The 18,363-nt window shown below is 36.0% G+C and overlaps 1 protein-coding gene across 1 annotated transcript in view; it reads left to right on the top strand.

The window, feature by feature from the left end:
• LOC150085889 (meiotic nuclear division protein 1 homolog) overlaps positions 1-17,766 on the top strand; it is a 94,337-nt gene extending 76,571 nt beyond the window's left edge. The window contains exons 5-6 of the mRNA XM_090373556.1: positions 6,439-6,598; positions 17,658-17,766. Of these exons, the coding sequence (XP_090229682.1) occupies positions 6,439-6,598; positions 17,658-17,764 (267 nt within the window). The 3' untranslated portion in view covers positions 17,765-17,766. The remainder of the gene's footprint in view (positions 1-6,438; positions 6,599-17,657) is intronic.
• Positions 17,767-18,363: the final 597 nt, after the last annotated feature.

Raw genomic sequence — 18,363 nt, 5'->3', positions numbered from 1 at the left:
AAGCTTGAGATTTGTCCAATTTTACCATTGAATTTGTTCAAAGATGGATAACATAAGCCAGTATATCACCAATGGACTGACACTGATGGATTCCATATTGATGATCATTCACCAGATTTAAGCATTCAAGATAATTTAAGAGCTGGCAAGTTGATGGGTTTCTCCATTACTTTGGAAAGAGTAGAAGTGTATTGGAGAGATAACTGGATGGTAGGGATTTGTCATCCTTTTTTAGAAACTGGCTGGACATGAGCTTCCAAGCAGAAGGAAATGCACCAGTAAGATGAGAAAGTGTAAAAAGGCAATACAGAACAGGAGCAAGCTTAGGAGCACAAGTTTTGAGAATGAGTGGAGAAATTCTACCATTCTGCTTTGGAGCATCAAGATAGTTTAAAATTCTCCTAACATCCTTCTCCCAGAAGTTCACAGAAAGCATTGAGTGGACTGCATTAGGTGTGGTAGGAGATGGTTTACCAAGGTTATCAGTACACGAGTTAGAAGAAAAGTATGATGCCAATAAAAGTTAGCATTGTCTTTAGCCAAGGATGAAATAGATGAAGAGGTGGGAGTATAGATGGACTGACCTTGTGGGCAGTAGCGTCGACAAGAATCCAGAATGCTCAACTACCGTTTGGACAAGAAGCAAGTTTTCTGCTCTTTACCTGCTCAGAATTGAGTTTGGATTGATTAATAAAGTTTTACAAATGTTGTGAGCTTTAGTGTGGGCAGAAAATGAAGCTGAGATTTCAATAAATTGTGATACATTACATCCTCATCTTGTACTGCATTAGCACATTTATTGGCAAATTAAGATTTGGTGGAGTGCAGAATAAAGGATTCCATCACTACAAGAATAATATCACTGACATGATCCAAGCAAAAAATCAGGACCAGGAGATTGAAAACAGTAATCCCACCAAGGAAAACTAGAATATAAATCATGATGGTCATTGCATTTCACATTCCTGTAATGCCAAATGACACTAAGCTTAGACTGGCCATAAGAAAGAGAAATGCTCCATTGGAGAAGAGACTTTCACCAACTTGTGATGCATAGTGCCTACAGAACTACTACCATTGAGCATGTACATTGAGGGATTTTTGGTGAGAAAAAAAGATCAAGGGTGCATGATTTTTATTGTCTGGTATTCTGGCAGTTAAAGAACAAACTGTGTGAGGTCATTAGTAATTGCAAAAGCCTCAGTGTCTGACCAGCTAAGCCTGTGTAACTAGCAAATTGAAGCCAGTGGCAGTTATGAATATTAAAATCACCAGGGGAAATTACCTCACTGTTAGGGAAGTTAGACTGGAGAAGGTTGAGTTTAAAAGAAAGGAAGTCAGAGAGTTCAGAGTGATTAATGAAGTTGAGAAAATGATAAAGGCAACAAATGAATTCAGAGAATGGGATAAAAAGATTTTAATCTAGGGAAGCTTGAAAATAGGAGATTCCAACTTACTAAGTATTTGACAGGGAATATCAGAGTGGACATATGGAAAGAACCACTTTTGAAGCAAAAAGAATCATGAAGGAGTAATAATTTGGACAACTGAGATGAGTAGTGGTTGAGGCAACTGATAATTGGGATTCTGTCATAAAAGTAAGTGGGGCTTGGCAGATTGGAGTTTGAATACTTTCTATTCGAGATGCATTTGGTGGATAAAGTAAAAGTATGATGTGTGACTTGTATGAATTAATGAAATTTTGGATATGCCATACACACAGCAAGAATGTGCCCAGCTCCTTGATATAATATAGCCTCAACAATGTTTCCTGCTTAAATGCCACTCAGACTCCTTCCACTCACTAATTGGCAGGATAGAGGCAGTAAGATTATACACTAGCTGAACAAGCTGTTTTATGGACTATTTAGGATAACCTCAAAATCACTCATACTGCATGATGGAAGAGATGGGTTTGGAGATTGCCCTGGAGACTAAGCATGGGCTTCACCACTTCTAGTCTCCAATAAGCAGTGTGTTGGTATCAGATGGTGAGAGCCACTATGCCTGATAAAACTTAGTTTGAAATATTTTTGGACATCTGTCACACACCATATCTTTCAGATTGTAGTTATGTCTATCCAGAAATCTTGTAAAGGTTTCAGGATAACCTTGACTGTTATTAGCTGAGGTTAGTTTTTCATTAGCAGCTGAGGTTACTGTTTCACAATGATGTGGAGGATTCTTCACGAGCAGCACCTACTTCTGCCATCTATAGCAAGTATCATCCCCTTGACCAAATGATTTTCTATCACGTGTTGTGTTCTGCCAAGGTTTATGGTCTTAAAGTACAGGATGCCAATTGAACAAATTTACTTGGGGTAAAAGAAAATTATATGAGCAAGATAGAGTATTGTTTCAGTTGCACTTTTTACAACTTGAAATAAAATGTAATTTTCACTCTTTGCTCTGTCTGTCACTTAACACAACTACAATGCTTTGAACAAAACAATGCTGTCATGCTGAGCATGTGAAACTCTTATTATATGCAAATTAGTAGAGGGAAGCAGTCATGCAGATCGCTGCCATGATTTGTTTCTACAACATGGTGATGTGATGTTCTTTGACGTGTATGAAATGTATTCTTCCCTAGACCTTAATTGTTAAATCTTGTGTATTTATTGTTTAATCTTTATATTTAAACTTTTATAATGATAACGCATATCAAAACACCTAGTATATTTATAAATAATACAGGCATTGTTATTGATTTTTATTTCATCTCATTACACATCCTTATGAATATGAATTATTGTTCAGTGCTGAAGTGGCAGACATGCAATTAATGTCTGGTAATGCAAATGGTAACATCAGGGAAACCAGTTACCCTCTAGTGGGGGGAACATTCCCAACAGGAAAGTTATTTGAAGTCATTGATGATCAACTTAGAGAAAATAATTACTTGTGCCAATTAATGGGGACAAGTAATCTATTTTCCTTAAGGGATTCCTGGAATGATCTCAAGAAGATTAGCAGCTAAGGGTAGTGGTCCACAAGCAACACCTATATGCTCATCATCTACAGCAGGTTCTAGTCCTCCCACCAGATGATTCTTCATTATATGTTGTGTTCTGTTAGTGATTTATGGGTCTTTAATGATGATGGAAGATTAGACATGGAAATGATCAAATAAGTAAAACATGAAATGTAGGAAGCCAATTAAGCAGATTTATTTGGGCAAAAGAGAAGTTAGCCGGAAGACAAAATTAACTGTTTATAACACAGTTTTTAGTCCTATTTTGACTTTGGGAGCTGAGTAAGAAATGAAGGGATTGATCAAAAATTAGAATATTGTGAAATAATAGTTTTGAAGGACATTAAAATGAACTAACAGATGAAAGCAGTGGCAGGACCATAATACAAAAGAATAAATAAGAAAAATTCTTAGGGTAATGAATATTCAACCCACCAAGTTACCAAGGAGTTAGCTGTCGGCATGTAATGTGATGCCCCAGTGCACCCCACACATATTCAATCTGATTTAAGTCTGGTGATCGTGCTGGACAGGACACTTGTTGGATATCTTCAGTTTTGTAAACGAAGCAAACCTAATGTTATATGGACATGTAGAAAGGATGAAAGTAAGGATGTTAGGTAAACAGTAATATTTGAAGCAAAAATCAACTGTAGTATGAGAACCAAGAGGAAGTCAGATTGTTGGTGCCAGTGCAAGCATTAGAAGAAAGAAAGCATATTCCAGCCAGGACTAAAGATATAAGAGTAAATAGGCTAGCATGGAACAAAACAGTGAATGGAAAGTAGATGAACCAGAAAGATTGATTTGTACTACTGCCATAGTGACCTGTACACTAACTTGGCATAACAGATTTCAATGATGATGAATATTATTATTTTATTTGCCTTTATATAGAGTATGATTCTATAAAAACTGGATAAGTATTTTGCATCTACATTCACACATGGGGAATTCTGTAGGGAAGTGTAGGATAGAAGCTTATTAAACTCTTAACAGAGAGCTAAATGTTTTTGTAATAACTGAGAGCAAAGTAGAGGAGAAATATTATTGAAGTTAAACATAAGAAAGGCACTTTTGGTGGATGGTATCTATCCAGTTATATTAAAGGAGATAGCAAAGGGTAATAAGCAAACCCTTAGCCATAATTATGAGAGCATCCTTGGACTCAGGGGAGATCCCCCACAGACTTGAGGGGTGCAAATGTATCTCCAATTCACAAAGAGGGATCAAAGGGTGACACGAGTAATTACAGACCTGTTAGTTTAACTTGTGTTCCAGGGAAAATAATGGAGTCGCTGGTTAAAGAAGCATTGCAGGATCATCTACATACGGCTGCAGTAATACTTCAGACACAGCATGGGTTTGTTAATGGGAAATCTTGCTGACAAATTTGATTGGATACTACGATGTGGTCACAAAGGAACTGGATGCAAAAAATAATTTTGATATCATATACTTGGATTTCAGGCTTTTGATACTGTTGCACATGGAAGGCTATTGCATAAATGGGAGCAATATGGCATTAAGGGCAAGTTACTACAATGAATAAAGGGATGGTTGAGTAGGAGAAAACAGAATGGTAATCAATGGACACTGCTCTTCATGGACTAATGTTATTAGTGGAGTCCCCTAGGGTTCAGTGTTGGGGCCAATGTTGGTTAGAAAAGTTGGGCAGATGGGCGGAGAAGTGGCAACTGAAGTTTAACATTGCCAGATGTAAAGTACTGCATATGGGTAGTAGTAATCCCAGAGAAATGTACCAACTGTGTGGTACTACACTCGGGGTTGTGGAGAATGAAAGAGACCTGGGGATAATTGTGCAGTCAGATATGAAGTTTTCTGAGCAGTACAGACAGGCTGCCAGAGTAGGCCATGGGATCTTGTAAATGATATACAGGAATTTTGCGCGCAGGGATAAGGAGGTGATTATCCCCTTGTATAGGGCAATGGTCAGGCCACACCTGGAGTACTGCATAAAGGTCTGGAGGCCTCGATTTAGCAAGGATGTAAAGTTGCTAGAAAGAGTATATAATAGAAGGGCAACAAGATTGGTGAGAGGAATGAAGGGTCCTCTTACCAAGAAAGGCTTAAGTTCTGCAAATTGCAGTGTCTGGGGATTAGGCACCTGTGAGGTGATAAAGCCTTGAATGGTTTGAGCAGGCCCAATGCTGATGGGATTCTTCTTCTTGCTCAGATTACACACCTGAGAGGGAATAAATTCAAATTGAGGAAAAACAGTTGTAGAATAGATTGTGCAGAAATTTACCTTTAGCCAGCAGTAGTTGATTGCTGGAACAAACTTCCAATTTTCGTGGAAGTTGCTAGCTTAAATAAATTCAGGGAAGAACTAGACAGTTTTTGAGCGAATTGGATGGGTGAAATGGGAATGGGGTTTTTTTTTTTTTTTTTTAGCTGATGCTGTATAAGCGTGCTTTCTTGTATCATATACCTCTGCTAATTCTAATGCTAACTCTATTATGTAAATAAGAGTCCTTAAAATATTGAATGAATGAGAATATAGTGTCTAAAAAACATAAAAGTTAGACACACAGTAAGATTTAATGTATAGTAAAGTACAAGACGTGTAGAATAGAAAAGGATTTTTAAAGTTGAATGTACAAAAGGGATACAAGACAAGAGATAATTAAATTAGTACTATAGGAGAAACTCTTAATCTGACTGTTAAGACACAGTTGTTGCCAGATTTTTGAAACTTAATACTGTATACTTTACTCCACTGATAGGAAAGTGCTCAGAACTGCTACTACTGTAGTAAGTTGTGCCATGGTCTAGTGCTGTGACGAAGCAGCATTGTCACTGTTGCAGTTATGGCGTACCTTTTACTTCAGAAAATTTTGTATTACATTCTTAGCTTGAAGTTTAAAAGCCAAGGGGTGAGCGGGGGGGGGGGGGGATCTTTCTGTGGTAGTAATTTTCATAATAATTTCAATATGATCATAAAAAACTTTACTGTGGCTTCCTAAGGCAGCATGTTTACTAATTTAAAAAAAAAAATTCTTCTATTTTTCCCAAAAATATTGTCTATAGAACAGTGCAATAACATACCTGCAGGTGAGACTTTTAAGCTAGGCTAATTTTTAAAAAACATTTTATGCATGCTTAATTTTACAGAATTTTAAGTTTTACATCTTTTACATTGGTCTACTTTGATCTTGGATATTAAGTTAGGTAAAGGAACACTATTTTGTTGATGACATACAGTCTAACATGCAATGAAAATTAAAGGACACTTATTGATTAAGCACAATACATTAAACTTGGTGATTTCAGATAATTACATAGATGCATTATGGCCATGTTGTTCTTGTGCCATAAAGCCTACACACACACAAACAAACAACAATCAGATAATTAAAAAGCATGGCAGAACTATAGTTATGATAACTTATCCTACAATTTAGCATTATGGATCTTAAAGTAAGGTCATATGTATGTTTCAGGATAATAGAACTCAGTTGTTGCAGACTCTGAATGAAAACCAAAATGAATATGATAATTTAAAATCTGAACTACAGAAATATTCTGATTGTGATCCAGAAGTATTAGAAAAGGTTAAAGGGGAAACTAAAATTGCTAAAGAAGCCATAAACCGGTGGACTGGTATGTTTTAACATAAATTATTAATTCATTCTTTTATTTAAAATTCCAGTTTTTAATTTGTTTATGTAATAAGTAACATTTGATACTACATTTAATCCAGGTTAAATTTGTTTTAGTTATATAACTAGGATGCTTGCTACTTTTAAAGTGCCAATTATTTATTCTTTTTTTTTTTTTTTCTTTACCCCTTTTCAGTGAGTTTTAAGAAAGTGTGTGGGCCTTTGGCTGTGAGTTTTCCACTAGCACTCTCTATTCAAAACTTTTTTGATGCTGACACCCATGAACATGCTAAAATATTTGATTACTTTACACTTTTTGTTCCTTATCTCTAAGTTAATGGTAGATGCAACAGTTTGCAACCTCCTTTGTTTTTCCAAACCAAAACATGTAAACAGGAGTAAGTGAGGTAAGATGTGTGTACTAATCTGATAAAGCTATTCTTTTGGAACTGACAAAACTGAGTAAATAGGCTAGAGGACAGTGGGTGGAAATTTTACTACTACCAATACTACTTGTTTTCTTCAAACCCCATTGGTAGTATGCAAGATTTTGGCATGGCATTGTGTTATCAGCTGTGGAGAGATGGTAAAATTAACCACGAGAAACTGAAAATAAAAGTTAAGCCAATTCTTTGTTCAGATATTTTGAAGAAAATACAATCTGGTGTCTTTGTTATTTGGCTTGCCTGTTTATTGCTTGTGTGTCTGCATTTGTGAATAGTAATGTTGAATATAAAAGGGATAATTATTGGTCTGAGTGCTTACCATTTGATATTTCAGGATGTTCAGAGATTTGTATAATGGTGAAAACCCTGTCAGGGTATTCATTGCCATCTGAGGGAAGGGTGAACACTAAACTGCATTTCATAATCTACTTTTCTGAGTAATTTTTGCAGTAGTGGTTCAGCCACAGCCAGTGGAGAGTTAAAGTTCCCCAAAGCCCAGCTGATCCCAACTCGTTAATGACTGAAACAAACCATAATAGAAATTCAACCAATGATTCAGCTTGAACTTGAGGAAGCAAATAGACCAACATTACAAATGAGGGTTGCATTTCATATTTAATTATACAAAATTTACATCTCTTAATGACATCAGTTTTGTAAGATGCAAATTTAATATTGATACAGATTGTTTCAAGAGCCTTGGCTCAATAGACAACTGTTCTTATGTGACCCCAGTGGACAGAGATACACATTTACTGCCTCTTTTTCTTTTCTGTTGACTTTATAAACATCATATGAAAATAATGATGCAAGTGAATTTAGTGCGTTGTCCTCCATAAACCAGTTTTGAAGAAAGCTACCACACGAGGTTGGATTATTCTACTATGCTTATTTCTTCAGCTACAAGTTTTTTGATAGAGCATTGGAAGCAAAAAGTACTGCATAGTACTTTTTGCTCTATGTTTTACATAGAGTATGCCTGCTCTATGTAAAAATACAAAGAAAGCTTAGCCATTGTATTCTTTGTATGTCACCAAATCACATCCTTTTTGGGTTTTTCCATTCTAGGAGAAAAATTCACATGGAGCCATGTCTAGTCAATTGGTGAATGCTGGACTTAACAATTTTGCGCTTGGCAAAAAATTGTACAAGTGGAAGTGAATGGACAGCTAAGAAACAACTAGTTTTTGGAGTTTTTCTTCAAACCACATTACAAAGGTATTACAGAACATCAATGTAGAACACTATTAACTGTTTGTTCTCCAGAGCATATCTGGGGTGGACAGCACCCTCAAAGTAAAAAAAAAAAAAAAAAAGAATCACTTTCAACTCCTTACTCTCTTTAAAATTATGGTACTAGTCAAAAACTTTTGTACACTTCATTGTGAAATCCCCATGTTATTTTAAGATCAAGTGTGGTTTTTTTCAATTTTAATGCAAAAGTTAACCATATGTTTGGTGCACTCTGACGTTTTGAAAAACGACAAGATATGACTCGTGGCTTCATTATTGACTAACACTTACTGCATAGAGATGAGAATGAAACATGTTTAAACATGTTATGCTTTATCATGTTGCATTCTGTTGCCTCAGAGTGGTCTGTTGCTCTGTGGTCTTGTTCAAATAACTTTGAACAAAAAACATACACAAAGATGGGACATGATATTATTCCCCTTGGCAGTATCATGTCTTGTTCTTGATTGCTCCACAAACATCAAACAAGCAGTGCATTTCAAAAGGCTGTGATTCAGAGGACAACAGTCTCCCCCTCAGTTCTCCCCTGAAGCACAGCACTCCCACTAGTTTGAGCCTTTTGCTTTGCTGGTCTCTTCTGAGTCATGATTTCTATTCAATTTCAAATAAAATTCCAGTACAAAATATAACCCTAAACTTATATCCCAATGCAGTTATAACACTATATATATATGTATTTCAGTATTGAATATTATCTCTGAGTTACGTTATGACTTTCTTATCTCCTGTCAAGTTATATGTATTAATTTATAATATTACATTTGTAAAAACTTGGTCATTATGTATATTTAGTTAAAAAAAAAGTGCAATTTAATTGACAATGAAATTTAATAAGATTAGTAAATTTTACTGGTTAATTGATACTAGTTTTCTGTTAAACCTTACGCTATCTAGTTCGGGCATACATTGTAAACCAGCCAAATATAATTAAAAACTTAGCATTCGCGGGAGCTGCAAAACTAGTCCAACAAGTGGATTAGGTACCCTTACCGATACTTTTAATTTCTTTTTATTTTGACTTGTTTGCCCAATATTAGAATGAAATTTTAAATAATTACATCAATTTTTTTTTTTTTTTTTTTTTTGAAATCATAAAATCAGAAATTCATAAAAGAGTTCTAAAAATAAATAAATTTTGAAAGATTCTTCATTACTTCTTTTTTAATCTGTCACTAGATTCAGTTTCATCAACTTCTGAATCCGAATTCCAGAGAATTTTGGCAGCTTTAGAAAGCCAAAATCAGTCAAGAATGTTTGACAAGTGTGATCTTCTCTGATTTTAAATTCTATTATCATGCTGCAGTCTACTGTAATTGGTGTCTACAATTACTTTGAAACATAAAAGATGGCAGTACTTACTGGAAGATTTGTAACTTATTGATATTAATATTAGCCGTATAGTGTAAGGAAGCCACAGGCTTTTGCTACACTGATAAGAAAATTCAAATTATACTCATTAGCATTAGTAGAGGCATTTGATGCAAGAAAGCAAGCTTATGCAGCATCAGCCAAAAAAAAAATATAAATAAATAATAATAATAATAAATAAATAAATAAAAAATAACCACTTCCACTTCACCCCTCTGTTCGTTTGAAATACCTGTCCAGCTGAGCCTTAAACTTATTTAGGCTATCAACTTCCACGAAAAGGGATGGAAGTCTATTCCACCAACCAACCACCCACTGGCTAAAGACAAATTTCCTCACGTCTATCCTACATCTGTCTTTTCTCAATTTGAATTTATGCCCTCTCAGGTGATTATTCTGAGCAAGAGGAAGAATCCCATCAGCATTGAGCATGCTCAAACCATTCAAGGCTTTATACACCTCTATCAGATACACCTCGCTGGTGCCTAGTCCCCCAGACACTGTAATTTGCAAAACTTAAACCGTTCTTCGTAAGAGCACCCCTTTGTTCCATTCACTAATCTTGTTGCCCTTCTCTGTACTCGTTTAAGCATCTCTACATCCTTCTTGAAATGAGGCCTCCAGACCTGTATACAGTACTCTAGGTGTGGCCTGACCATTGCCTTATACAAGGGAATAATCACCTCCTTATCCCTGCTAGAAAAATTCCTATATATCATCGACAATACACCATGAGCTACTCTTGCAGCCCGTCTGCACTGCTCAGAAAACTTCATATCTGCCTGCACAACCACCCCCAGGTCCCTTTCATTCTCTGTCAGTGTAGTACCACAGAGTTGATACGTTGCTCTGGGGTTGCTGTTTCCCATATGTAGTATTTTACATTTGTCAATGTTAAACTTCATTTGCCACCTCTCAGCCCATCTGCTCAACCTTTCCAGATCCTGCTGCAGTAGCATAGTGTCAGTAGTGTCCTTGACAACCCTGCCAACCTTTGTATCGTCTGCAAACTTGGACATCAAGCTGGATATACCACCATCAATATCATTTATAAATACAGAAAACAGTAATGGACCCAATACTGAACCCTGAGGGACTCCACTAATAACATTAGTCCACGATGAGCAGTGTCCATTGATTACCACTGTCTGTCTTCTCCCCCTCACCCACCCCTTTATCCACAGCAGCAATTTGCCTCCAATGCCACACTGCTCCAATTTGTGCAGCAGTCTTCCATGTGCAACAGTATCAAAAGCCTTTCTAAGATCCAAGTATATAATATCAAAGTTATTCCCTGCATCCAGTTCTTTTGTGACTGCATCATAGTATCCAATCAAATTGGTCAGGCAAGACTTCCCCCTTAACAAAACCACGCTGTGTCTGAGCTATAACTGAAGTCTTGTCTAGATGATCCTGCAGTGCTTCTTTAACCAGTGCCTCCATTAATTTTCCAGGAACAGAAGTTAAACTAACAGGTCTATAATCACTATAACAAGTCTATAGTCAATGTCACCCTTTGATCCTCCTTTGTGAATTGTGGTCACATTTGCACATCTCCAGTCCATGGGTTTTTCCCCTGAGTCCAAGGAAGCTCTCATAATTATGGCTAAGGGTTTGCTTACTTCCTTTGCTGCCTCCTTTAATATAACTGGATAAATCCCATCCATCCCAGGTTCCTTTCTTGTATTTATCTTCAATAATTTCTCCTCCACTTTACTCTCAGTTATTACAAGATTCTCTAGCTTACTGCCAGAGTTGAATACACCTCTGGCATTCCCCTCGCTGAATAACTCCTCATGTGTGAATGTCGATGCAAAATATTCATTCAGTTTGTTAGCTACTTGAGCAGGATCATCAACAGTTGACCCATCGATATCAAGTGGACCAATCTGATTCATCCCCTTGCTTCTAGAGTTTACATAAGTAAAGAACTCTTTGCTGTTTTTCTTTATATCCCTTGCCAAAGATTTCTCGTAATCTGCTTTCGCCTGCCTAACCTCCTTTGTAACTTGGTTACAGATCAATTTGTATCTATCATAGGCTTCTGTGTCACGTGTTAATTTGTATGTATCCCATGCATTTTTCTTCTCTGCCATATGTGTCATTAGTTCATCTGACATCCACTTAGGCCTAAACCTTGAACAATATTTCTTAGTTGGTATGTAAAGCCTAGTAGCTTCCAAGATAAATTCTTTGAATGCTTCCCATTTTGAATTTGCTGTTGGTAACATCATCAGTTGGTCCCACTGTATAGAATTTAAATACTGTCTCAGTCCATCGTAGTCGCCTTTACGAAAGCAATAACCCTTCCCCTTACCCCTGATGGTAGTTACCTCTTTGAGTAAATCCCACTTCAGCACACTGTGATCACTGACACCTAGTGGTTCATTTACCTGCAGATTCTTAATGCATGAAGAATCACTACTGATAATCAAATCAAGAGTATTACTCCTTCTAGTTGCCTCCCGAACATGCTGATGTAGAAAACAATCATCCAATAAATCCACAAAAGCCTTGCTAGTGTGTGACTGACCAGCCTCCAAATTCCAGTCAATATCTGGGAAATTAAAATCCCCCATTATAAGACTCTGATTTACTGGCCCACTCTATTTCCCCGTACAGTTTCTTATTATACTCATCAGAGTCATTAGGCCTATAGTACACTCCTACTCTCAATTTTGATCTCCCAATGCTTATGTCACACCAAACTGACTCAACACTGCACTGTCCAGCAATGTCGACTGGTTTCACTTCCTTGGATTTTATGTATTTCTTAACTAATAGCATAACCCCTCCTCCTTTCCTATCCTGTCTATCCATTCTGTAGACATTATACTCCCCAAATTCCAGTTCTGCATTCCTTATATCTGTGTGACACCATGTCTCTGAAATCCCCACAATATCTGCCTTTGATGTTTTGAGCAATACCTCAAATTCATCAAATTTATTTACTAAACTTCTAGCATTGGTGTACACGCAAGTATACACCAATGCACCTGTTCTTTTTCTTAGCTACCCTAACACAACCTATGTGTTTATTTGTACCCCAATGATTCCCAGCAGTCTCTGAAATATCCTGCATCTTATTTTCCAGGCTGCGGCTCATTCCAATAGAAGCAGTGCAAGAATCACTTTCACCTCTGCCAGTGGCTACTGTTAATCTATTAGTCCTTGTATCCCCCAATCTAGCAGTTTTCCTCTTCTCTCCTCACATAGGTAACTATCCAGTTGATCTTTGAATTTCTTGATTACTGACCATTTTCTGTAACTCCTTGTCCGCCTCTTGCAAAGGCAACTTGTTCCAGTAATCAACTACTCGCTGGATAAAAGAAGCCTTCCCACAATCTAGTCTAAACCTCCTTTCCCCCTGTAATTTGAATTTATGGCTCTTAGTTCTGGAATTCTTTATCACAGTGATGAGTTCATCTTCATTTGTTTTACTAACCCCCTCTCAGAACCTTATAAACCTCAATCAGTTTTCCTGCAAGGTGCCTGGTTGCCATGCTCTGTAGCTTACATAATCCAAGTTTTTCCTCACAGGGTTGCCCTTTTGTCAATCTCACCATGCAAGTTGCCTGTCTTTGGCCCCTTTCAAGAAGCTCAATGTCTTTTTTCAGATGAAGTCTCCATACTTGGACACAGTATTCCAAGTGCAGACTTACAGTTGCCTTGTACAATGGGATTATGACCTTCCTATCTCTATAATATATTCAATGAAACATCCATATAGACTCCATGGGCTTTCCTGGCTGTCTGTTTACACTATTCAGAAAACTTCATATCTGCCCCTACCTTAACTCCCAGATCCCTTTCTTCTACTGTTTAAATTCAACTCCATCTTACAAGTGTATAAGTCATTTTGGAGTTGCTATTTCTCAAGAGTAAGAAAGACCTTGCATTTTGCTACATTAAAACATAGTTGCCACTTTTCTGACTATTCTTGAAGCTTGTTCAAATCATCCTGAGGGAGTGCTGCTTGGCACAGATCATTAATGGCTCTTCCAGTCTACATTGTCTGCAAATTTCAACATCATGTCCTCTATCCCTTTGTCAGTGTCGTTTATTTTCATAAACGACATTAACAAAGCAGTCCAAGACCTGATCATTGAAGCCCACTTATGACCTTATATCAATCTGAAGAATATCCATTAATGACAACCCTTTCCCTTCTGTCCTACAATTCATCTTAGAATCCTTCCAGTAATCCCCACCACCCCTTCAACCTCCCTATTTTTCATAAATACATTATACTTACCATAATCCATCTCACCTTTCCCAGTTTCTTGGTGGCAACACATTTCTCTTAGCCCTATTATTTCAGCATGAGTTGTCCTAACCATTTTGTTGAAATACTCTGCAGATTACTGTAGACATAGTTAAGACTAAGTATTATTCTGTAGTTTACTACCCTGACACACCCCTGGAAGATTAGGCTTGCTTCCCATAGCTTTATCTTCCCACTTATTTAAAATGTTGCCACCCTCAGAAAATCTTGCAGACATTGGTTGTTTTGGCAACAAACAAGAATTCTTGAGATATGTGTAAGCATTACTTTGACCCATATCATTAGATAAATGCTCGTCTATATTACCCTTCTCCCCCAATAGTAGTTCCCTGAACCCGTAGGGTATTGCAAAAAAAATTCTTGCACCGCCTTTGTTCGAATGAATACCATTCAACAAAATAAATTCCTTCTACTTACAAGTGCAAGACATGCTGATTTAAAAAAAAAAAAAAAAACACATGCACACACACAACATTATTTGAAATTATTTTAATTTCAAATTTTAAATAAATTCTGTTTGGCCTGCAATTCAGATTTGTCTAAAACTCCCAACTTTGACTAATTCCGAAGTCAGCAGTTCTGAAATTCTCACCCCTTCTTCTGTGAGTAAAACTAATGATTACATTGAGGTTAAAATTAGATAATAAATAAATATCCCAATAAATTTGATAGCTAATATTTTATTAGAAATAAACAAAAAATATCAAATTTGGAATCCTGTACTAAAAAATATAAATACAGTTAACTGATGAACAGACATCAAATCAAACTTCATTAAGCTTAGATTTTTTTTACTACTACTATACCAGCCAACACAATGATAAATATAGAAACAAAATAAAATAGCAAAATAGCATGTGAGCGGGAAACGTTGCTTGTGTCTTGTGATTTGGTTAATGAAGTGAGTGTTAATAACATGAGATTTAACCCTTATATTTACTATGATCGAAGATGATTTTTATATGCAACCGTATTCAGTTGCAACCTCCCACCAGGTTTTATGCCCCATGGTTTGAGGAAAGCTAGTGTAAGTGTTAACACTAAAATATGCCCTTTAACCACTATATCAGATAATTTATTATCTGATATAGTGGTTAAAGGGCATCTTGCAATTCAGAACATAACTACCATATTCTGAAGTGTTATAAAACTTTCCTGCTTTAGTAGTAGTAAGCAGACAGACTGATACACTTGACAACTCACTTGTGAATGCAGATTTTGTAATAACGAGGTTCGTAGTATTGAGGTCCCCCAGATGTGTCAAAATTTTATCTTTTTTATTTAATTTAATTTTATTTATTTATTTGGTACATACTATATACCTAAGAATAATAATATTAATAATAAATGAAAAATTAATTTAAATTAATAAAATAAAATAATAAAAACAAAAGCCTTGTCTAACAATACAGTAATAGGAATAACACATTTTTAAAGAGTTTAAATCTTAATATAAAAGGAGACATACAAACCATTAACTTTTTAATAAATAAATCTAATTTAAAGTAAGAATGCAATGTTGTTCACACAGTTTTTTTTGTCCTATATGCATTTTTTGTTACAGCACAGACATTATCAAATGCAGTAGTTGTTTCTTTATCAACATTACTGCAGGCCAACACATTCTCTGTTATGCTCAGTTCGTTTTGGGCATCTTTTTTTAGATGAGTGTGCATGTACTTCTTCACTTTTGCTGTCACTGGTAACAAAAACATCATCATTTTATTGATGTTCAGCAGTTCTTCTGGTTTTGGTTGCTGTGGTAGCAACTTCATCATCCACTTTCACAAACTCTTCAAATTCGCCAACAAAATCCATATGCTCCTTCAAATTGCCCCATTCCTCAATGTTGCTATCACATTCGTCTCCTGGACCATGTTTTTTGATTATATTCTCTCCAAAGCCACTCTTTCTGAAGCAGTTAATTTTTACACTTGATGCAATATTGTCCCAAGTGATAACAAGATTACAGATAGTATCCAAGACATTCCAGTTTGGCTGCAAATTGTTCCCTCCTATGTTGCAGATCAAGTACCTTATCAGGCGGACTTTATATGCTCTTTTGAGGTTATAAATAATGCCTTGATCCAGTAGCTGCATAAAACTGGTAGTATTGGGAAGTAAAAGCAAAAACAACAGCCATATATTTGTCAACTTAAGTGTCTCTGCAGAATGTGCTGTACAATGATATAGACTCATTAAAATGTTCCTTTTTTTTTTCTGAAGCCATTGTTCTGTCCACTTTTGGTAACCAAGACTGAAAAATTTTGATCGTAAGCCAAGCACATCTGTTGGCCTCATAATCACAAAGAAGTTGATTAACTTCTTTTAAACATGTTGGCTTGGAAAACTTACCAGTCACAAGGGGGCATAGTTTTGTACTGCCATCTGAATTGCAGCATAACAGATCTTTTACTTAATTTTCCACCATGACAAAACTCTTCTCAAATAGAAAATGTTTTATTTTGCAGCAAATTATAAAATAAACCTGTCTCATCAAGATTAAAAATATGCTTTGCCTGATAATCTTCAAGAATGGACCATGCAGAACACAATCCATCTGTAGCCTTTTCTTTGTTGACTGATCCATACTTGTCGCAAAAATTTTGTGAAACCAAGTTATTCTTTTCTTTAAATCTTTGGAGCCAGCTACTGCTGCATTTGATTCATTGTTTCTGAGCTAGATAATTTGTCTTTTCTTGCAGAATCAGACCTGATATTAGCGAATTAGATGCATGCATTTGTTGGTACGGCGCCTCCATAGCCAGGTGGGCAGGAGCAGCAGTGCATAGCACACGCTTCTTGATTAGACCGGGGTTCAAGCCCATGACCACTAAATACAGAGGATGCAGAAAGGTCAGCGAATGACCACCACATATCCCTGGAGCAATATGGCCTTAGCTGCTAATGCTCCTAAAAACCAAATAACAAACAACAATTTGTTGGTACCAATCGAAAAGCTTTGTTTCAAGCTCCTCGTGTTTTGCACCGTGAATTCTTTTCCTGTTTTTTATTGCTGCTCCAGTGTCACACACTTTTGTTTTCGGTTTTTCAGTATTGTAGATAAAATATGTAAAGGGATGTTGTATGTATTCCTTTGCAATGTCCTTTTTTCTTCTTCCCTCTTATTAGCCTCTTGTATAATTTTCAGTTTAATTTCCAGGCGTAATTCCATCTGTTTATGTTTTGTTGCCATAACACTGCTAAAAGAAATTTAATATAAACAAATTTTAAATTAATTTAAAGACATAAGTTCCAAAAAAGCCATCAGCTCAGATAAAATGGCACAAAAAATAGATTATACTGTACTGTAGCAAAAGACTCTTTGAACCGGCGTAACAATTGAAACTGACCTTAATCCCATGGAGAGCGAAGGGAGTCTGTTTAACTTCTTTAGTGCATTAGTACTCAATTGGTTTGGAATGATTGGTTGCAGTTACAGTCAGAACTAAGGAAGCCACTTAAAATTGATATGGTGTTTAGAATAGGTTTAAAAATAGTTTATTTCTAATAGTTATTTATACCGGTTGGATTTTTCAGTTTCACTCAGATATTTGGATGTGCGGATGTATTTATCACTTTTCACAGAAACCCTATCTTTATTTTGAAAGACAAAAGTTTCAACTGCTGTTTTATATGAAGTGTGTGTGCGTGGGCTGGTTTTTAAGAAAGTGCTTATTTTTTATTTATTTATATTTACTTTTTAGATAATATTTTTGTTGTCAAGTCCTGGTGCAAAAATAAATTCTTTTTGGAAGAATCAGCTCTGAATAAGCAGTTTGGAATTCCAGAAGATCTAGATTATTTGAATTGAGAAGAAACAACTTGATTTTAATAAGTTTTAGTTGTGAAAAAAAGTACTAAATATAGCAAAATAAACTGAATACATACAAATATATTGAATTTAATTTAGTGTTAGTAGCTTGAAAAATTTAGCTTCAGATTGTTCCATTCATATGAAAGTTGAATTAAAATTAGTGTTTGTTGTTATGAGTAGAACATAAAAGCTGAATGACTGCCAGTTGGTGAAGTGTGTGTGGGAGACAAGTAGCAGCAAAAATCCAAGCAGTTCTTGTGTTTATCAATGAAATAATTTTGCGAAATAAGCCATTGGTCATGATAAATTGAAAGTGTTTTGAATTAAAACATCACTCTCATTAAGAACTGCTGATTGATTTATTAATTTAGAACTTGTATATATGAATTCTAAGCATTCATGAATTCATTTGGTCCAAATGTTATATGTTGTGGTCTCAGGCAACTGTATAGCAGTTTTTGCTAACAGGAGGTGAAATTGAATAAGGGCTTGGGGTAGAAATTGACACTCATGCCCTGCTTAACTAATAGCCCAGAGTTTCATTGTCTGCACTGGTGATGGCCCTGTATAACCAGGAATGTCACTGTACGGACAGG

Source organism: Mastigoproctus giganteus, chromosome 5, assembly GCF_048544385.1.
Source record: "Mastigoproctus giganteus isolate SK-2022 chromosome 5, ASM4854438v1, whole genome shotgun sequence".
In the NCBI taxonomy this organism is placed as follows: Eukaryota; Metazoa; Arthropoda; class Arachnida; order Uropygi; family Thelyphonidae; genus Mastigoproctus; species Mastigoproctus giganteus.
Note: the sequence above shows the minus strand (reverse complement) of the source record. Positions and strands in the feature narration are given on the sequence as shown.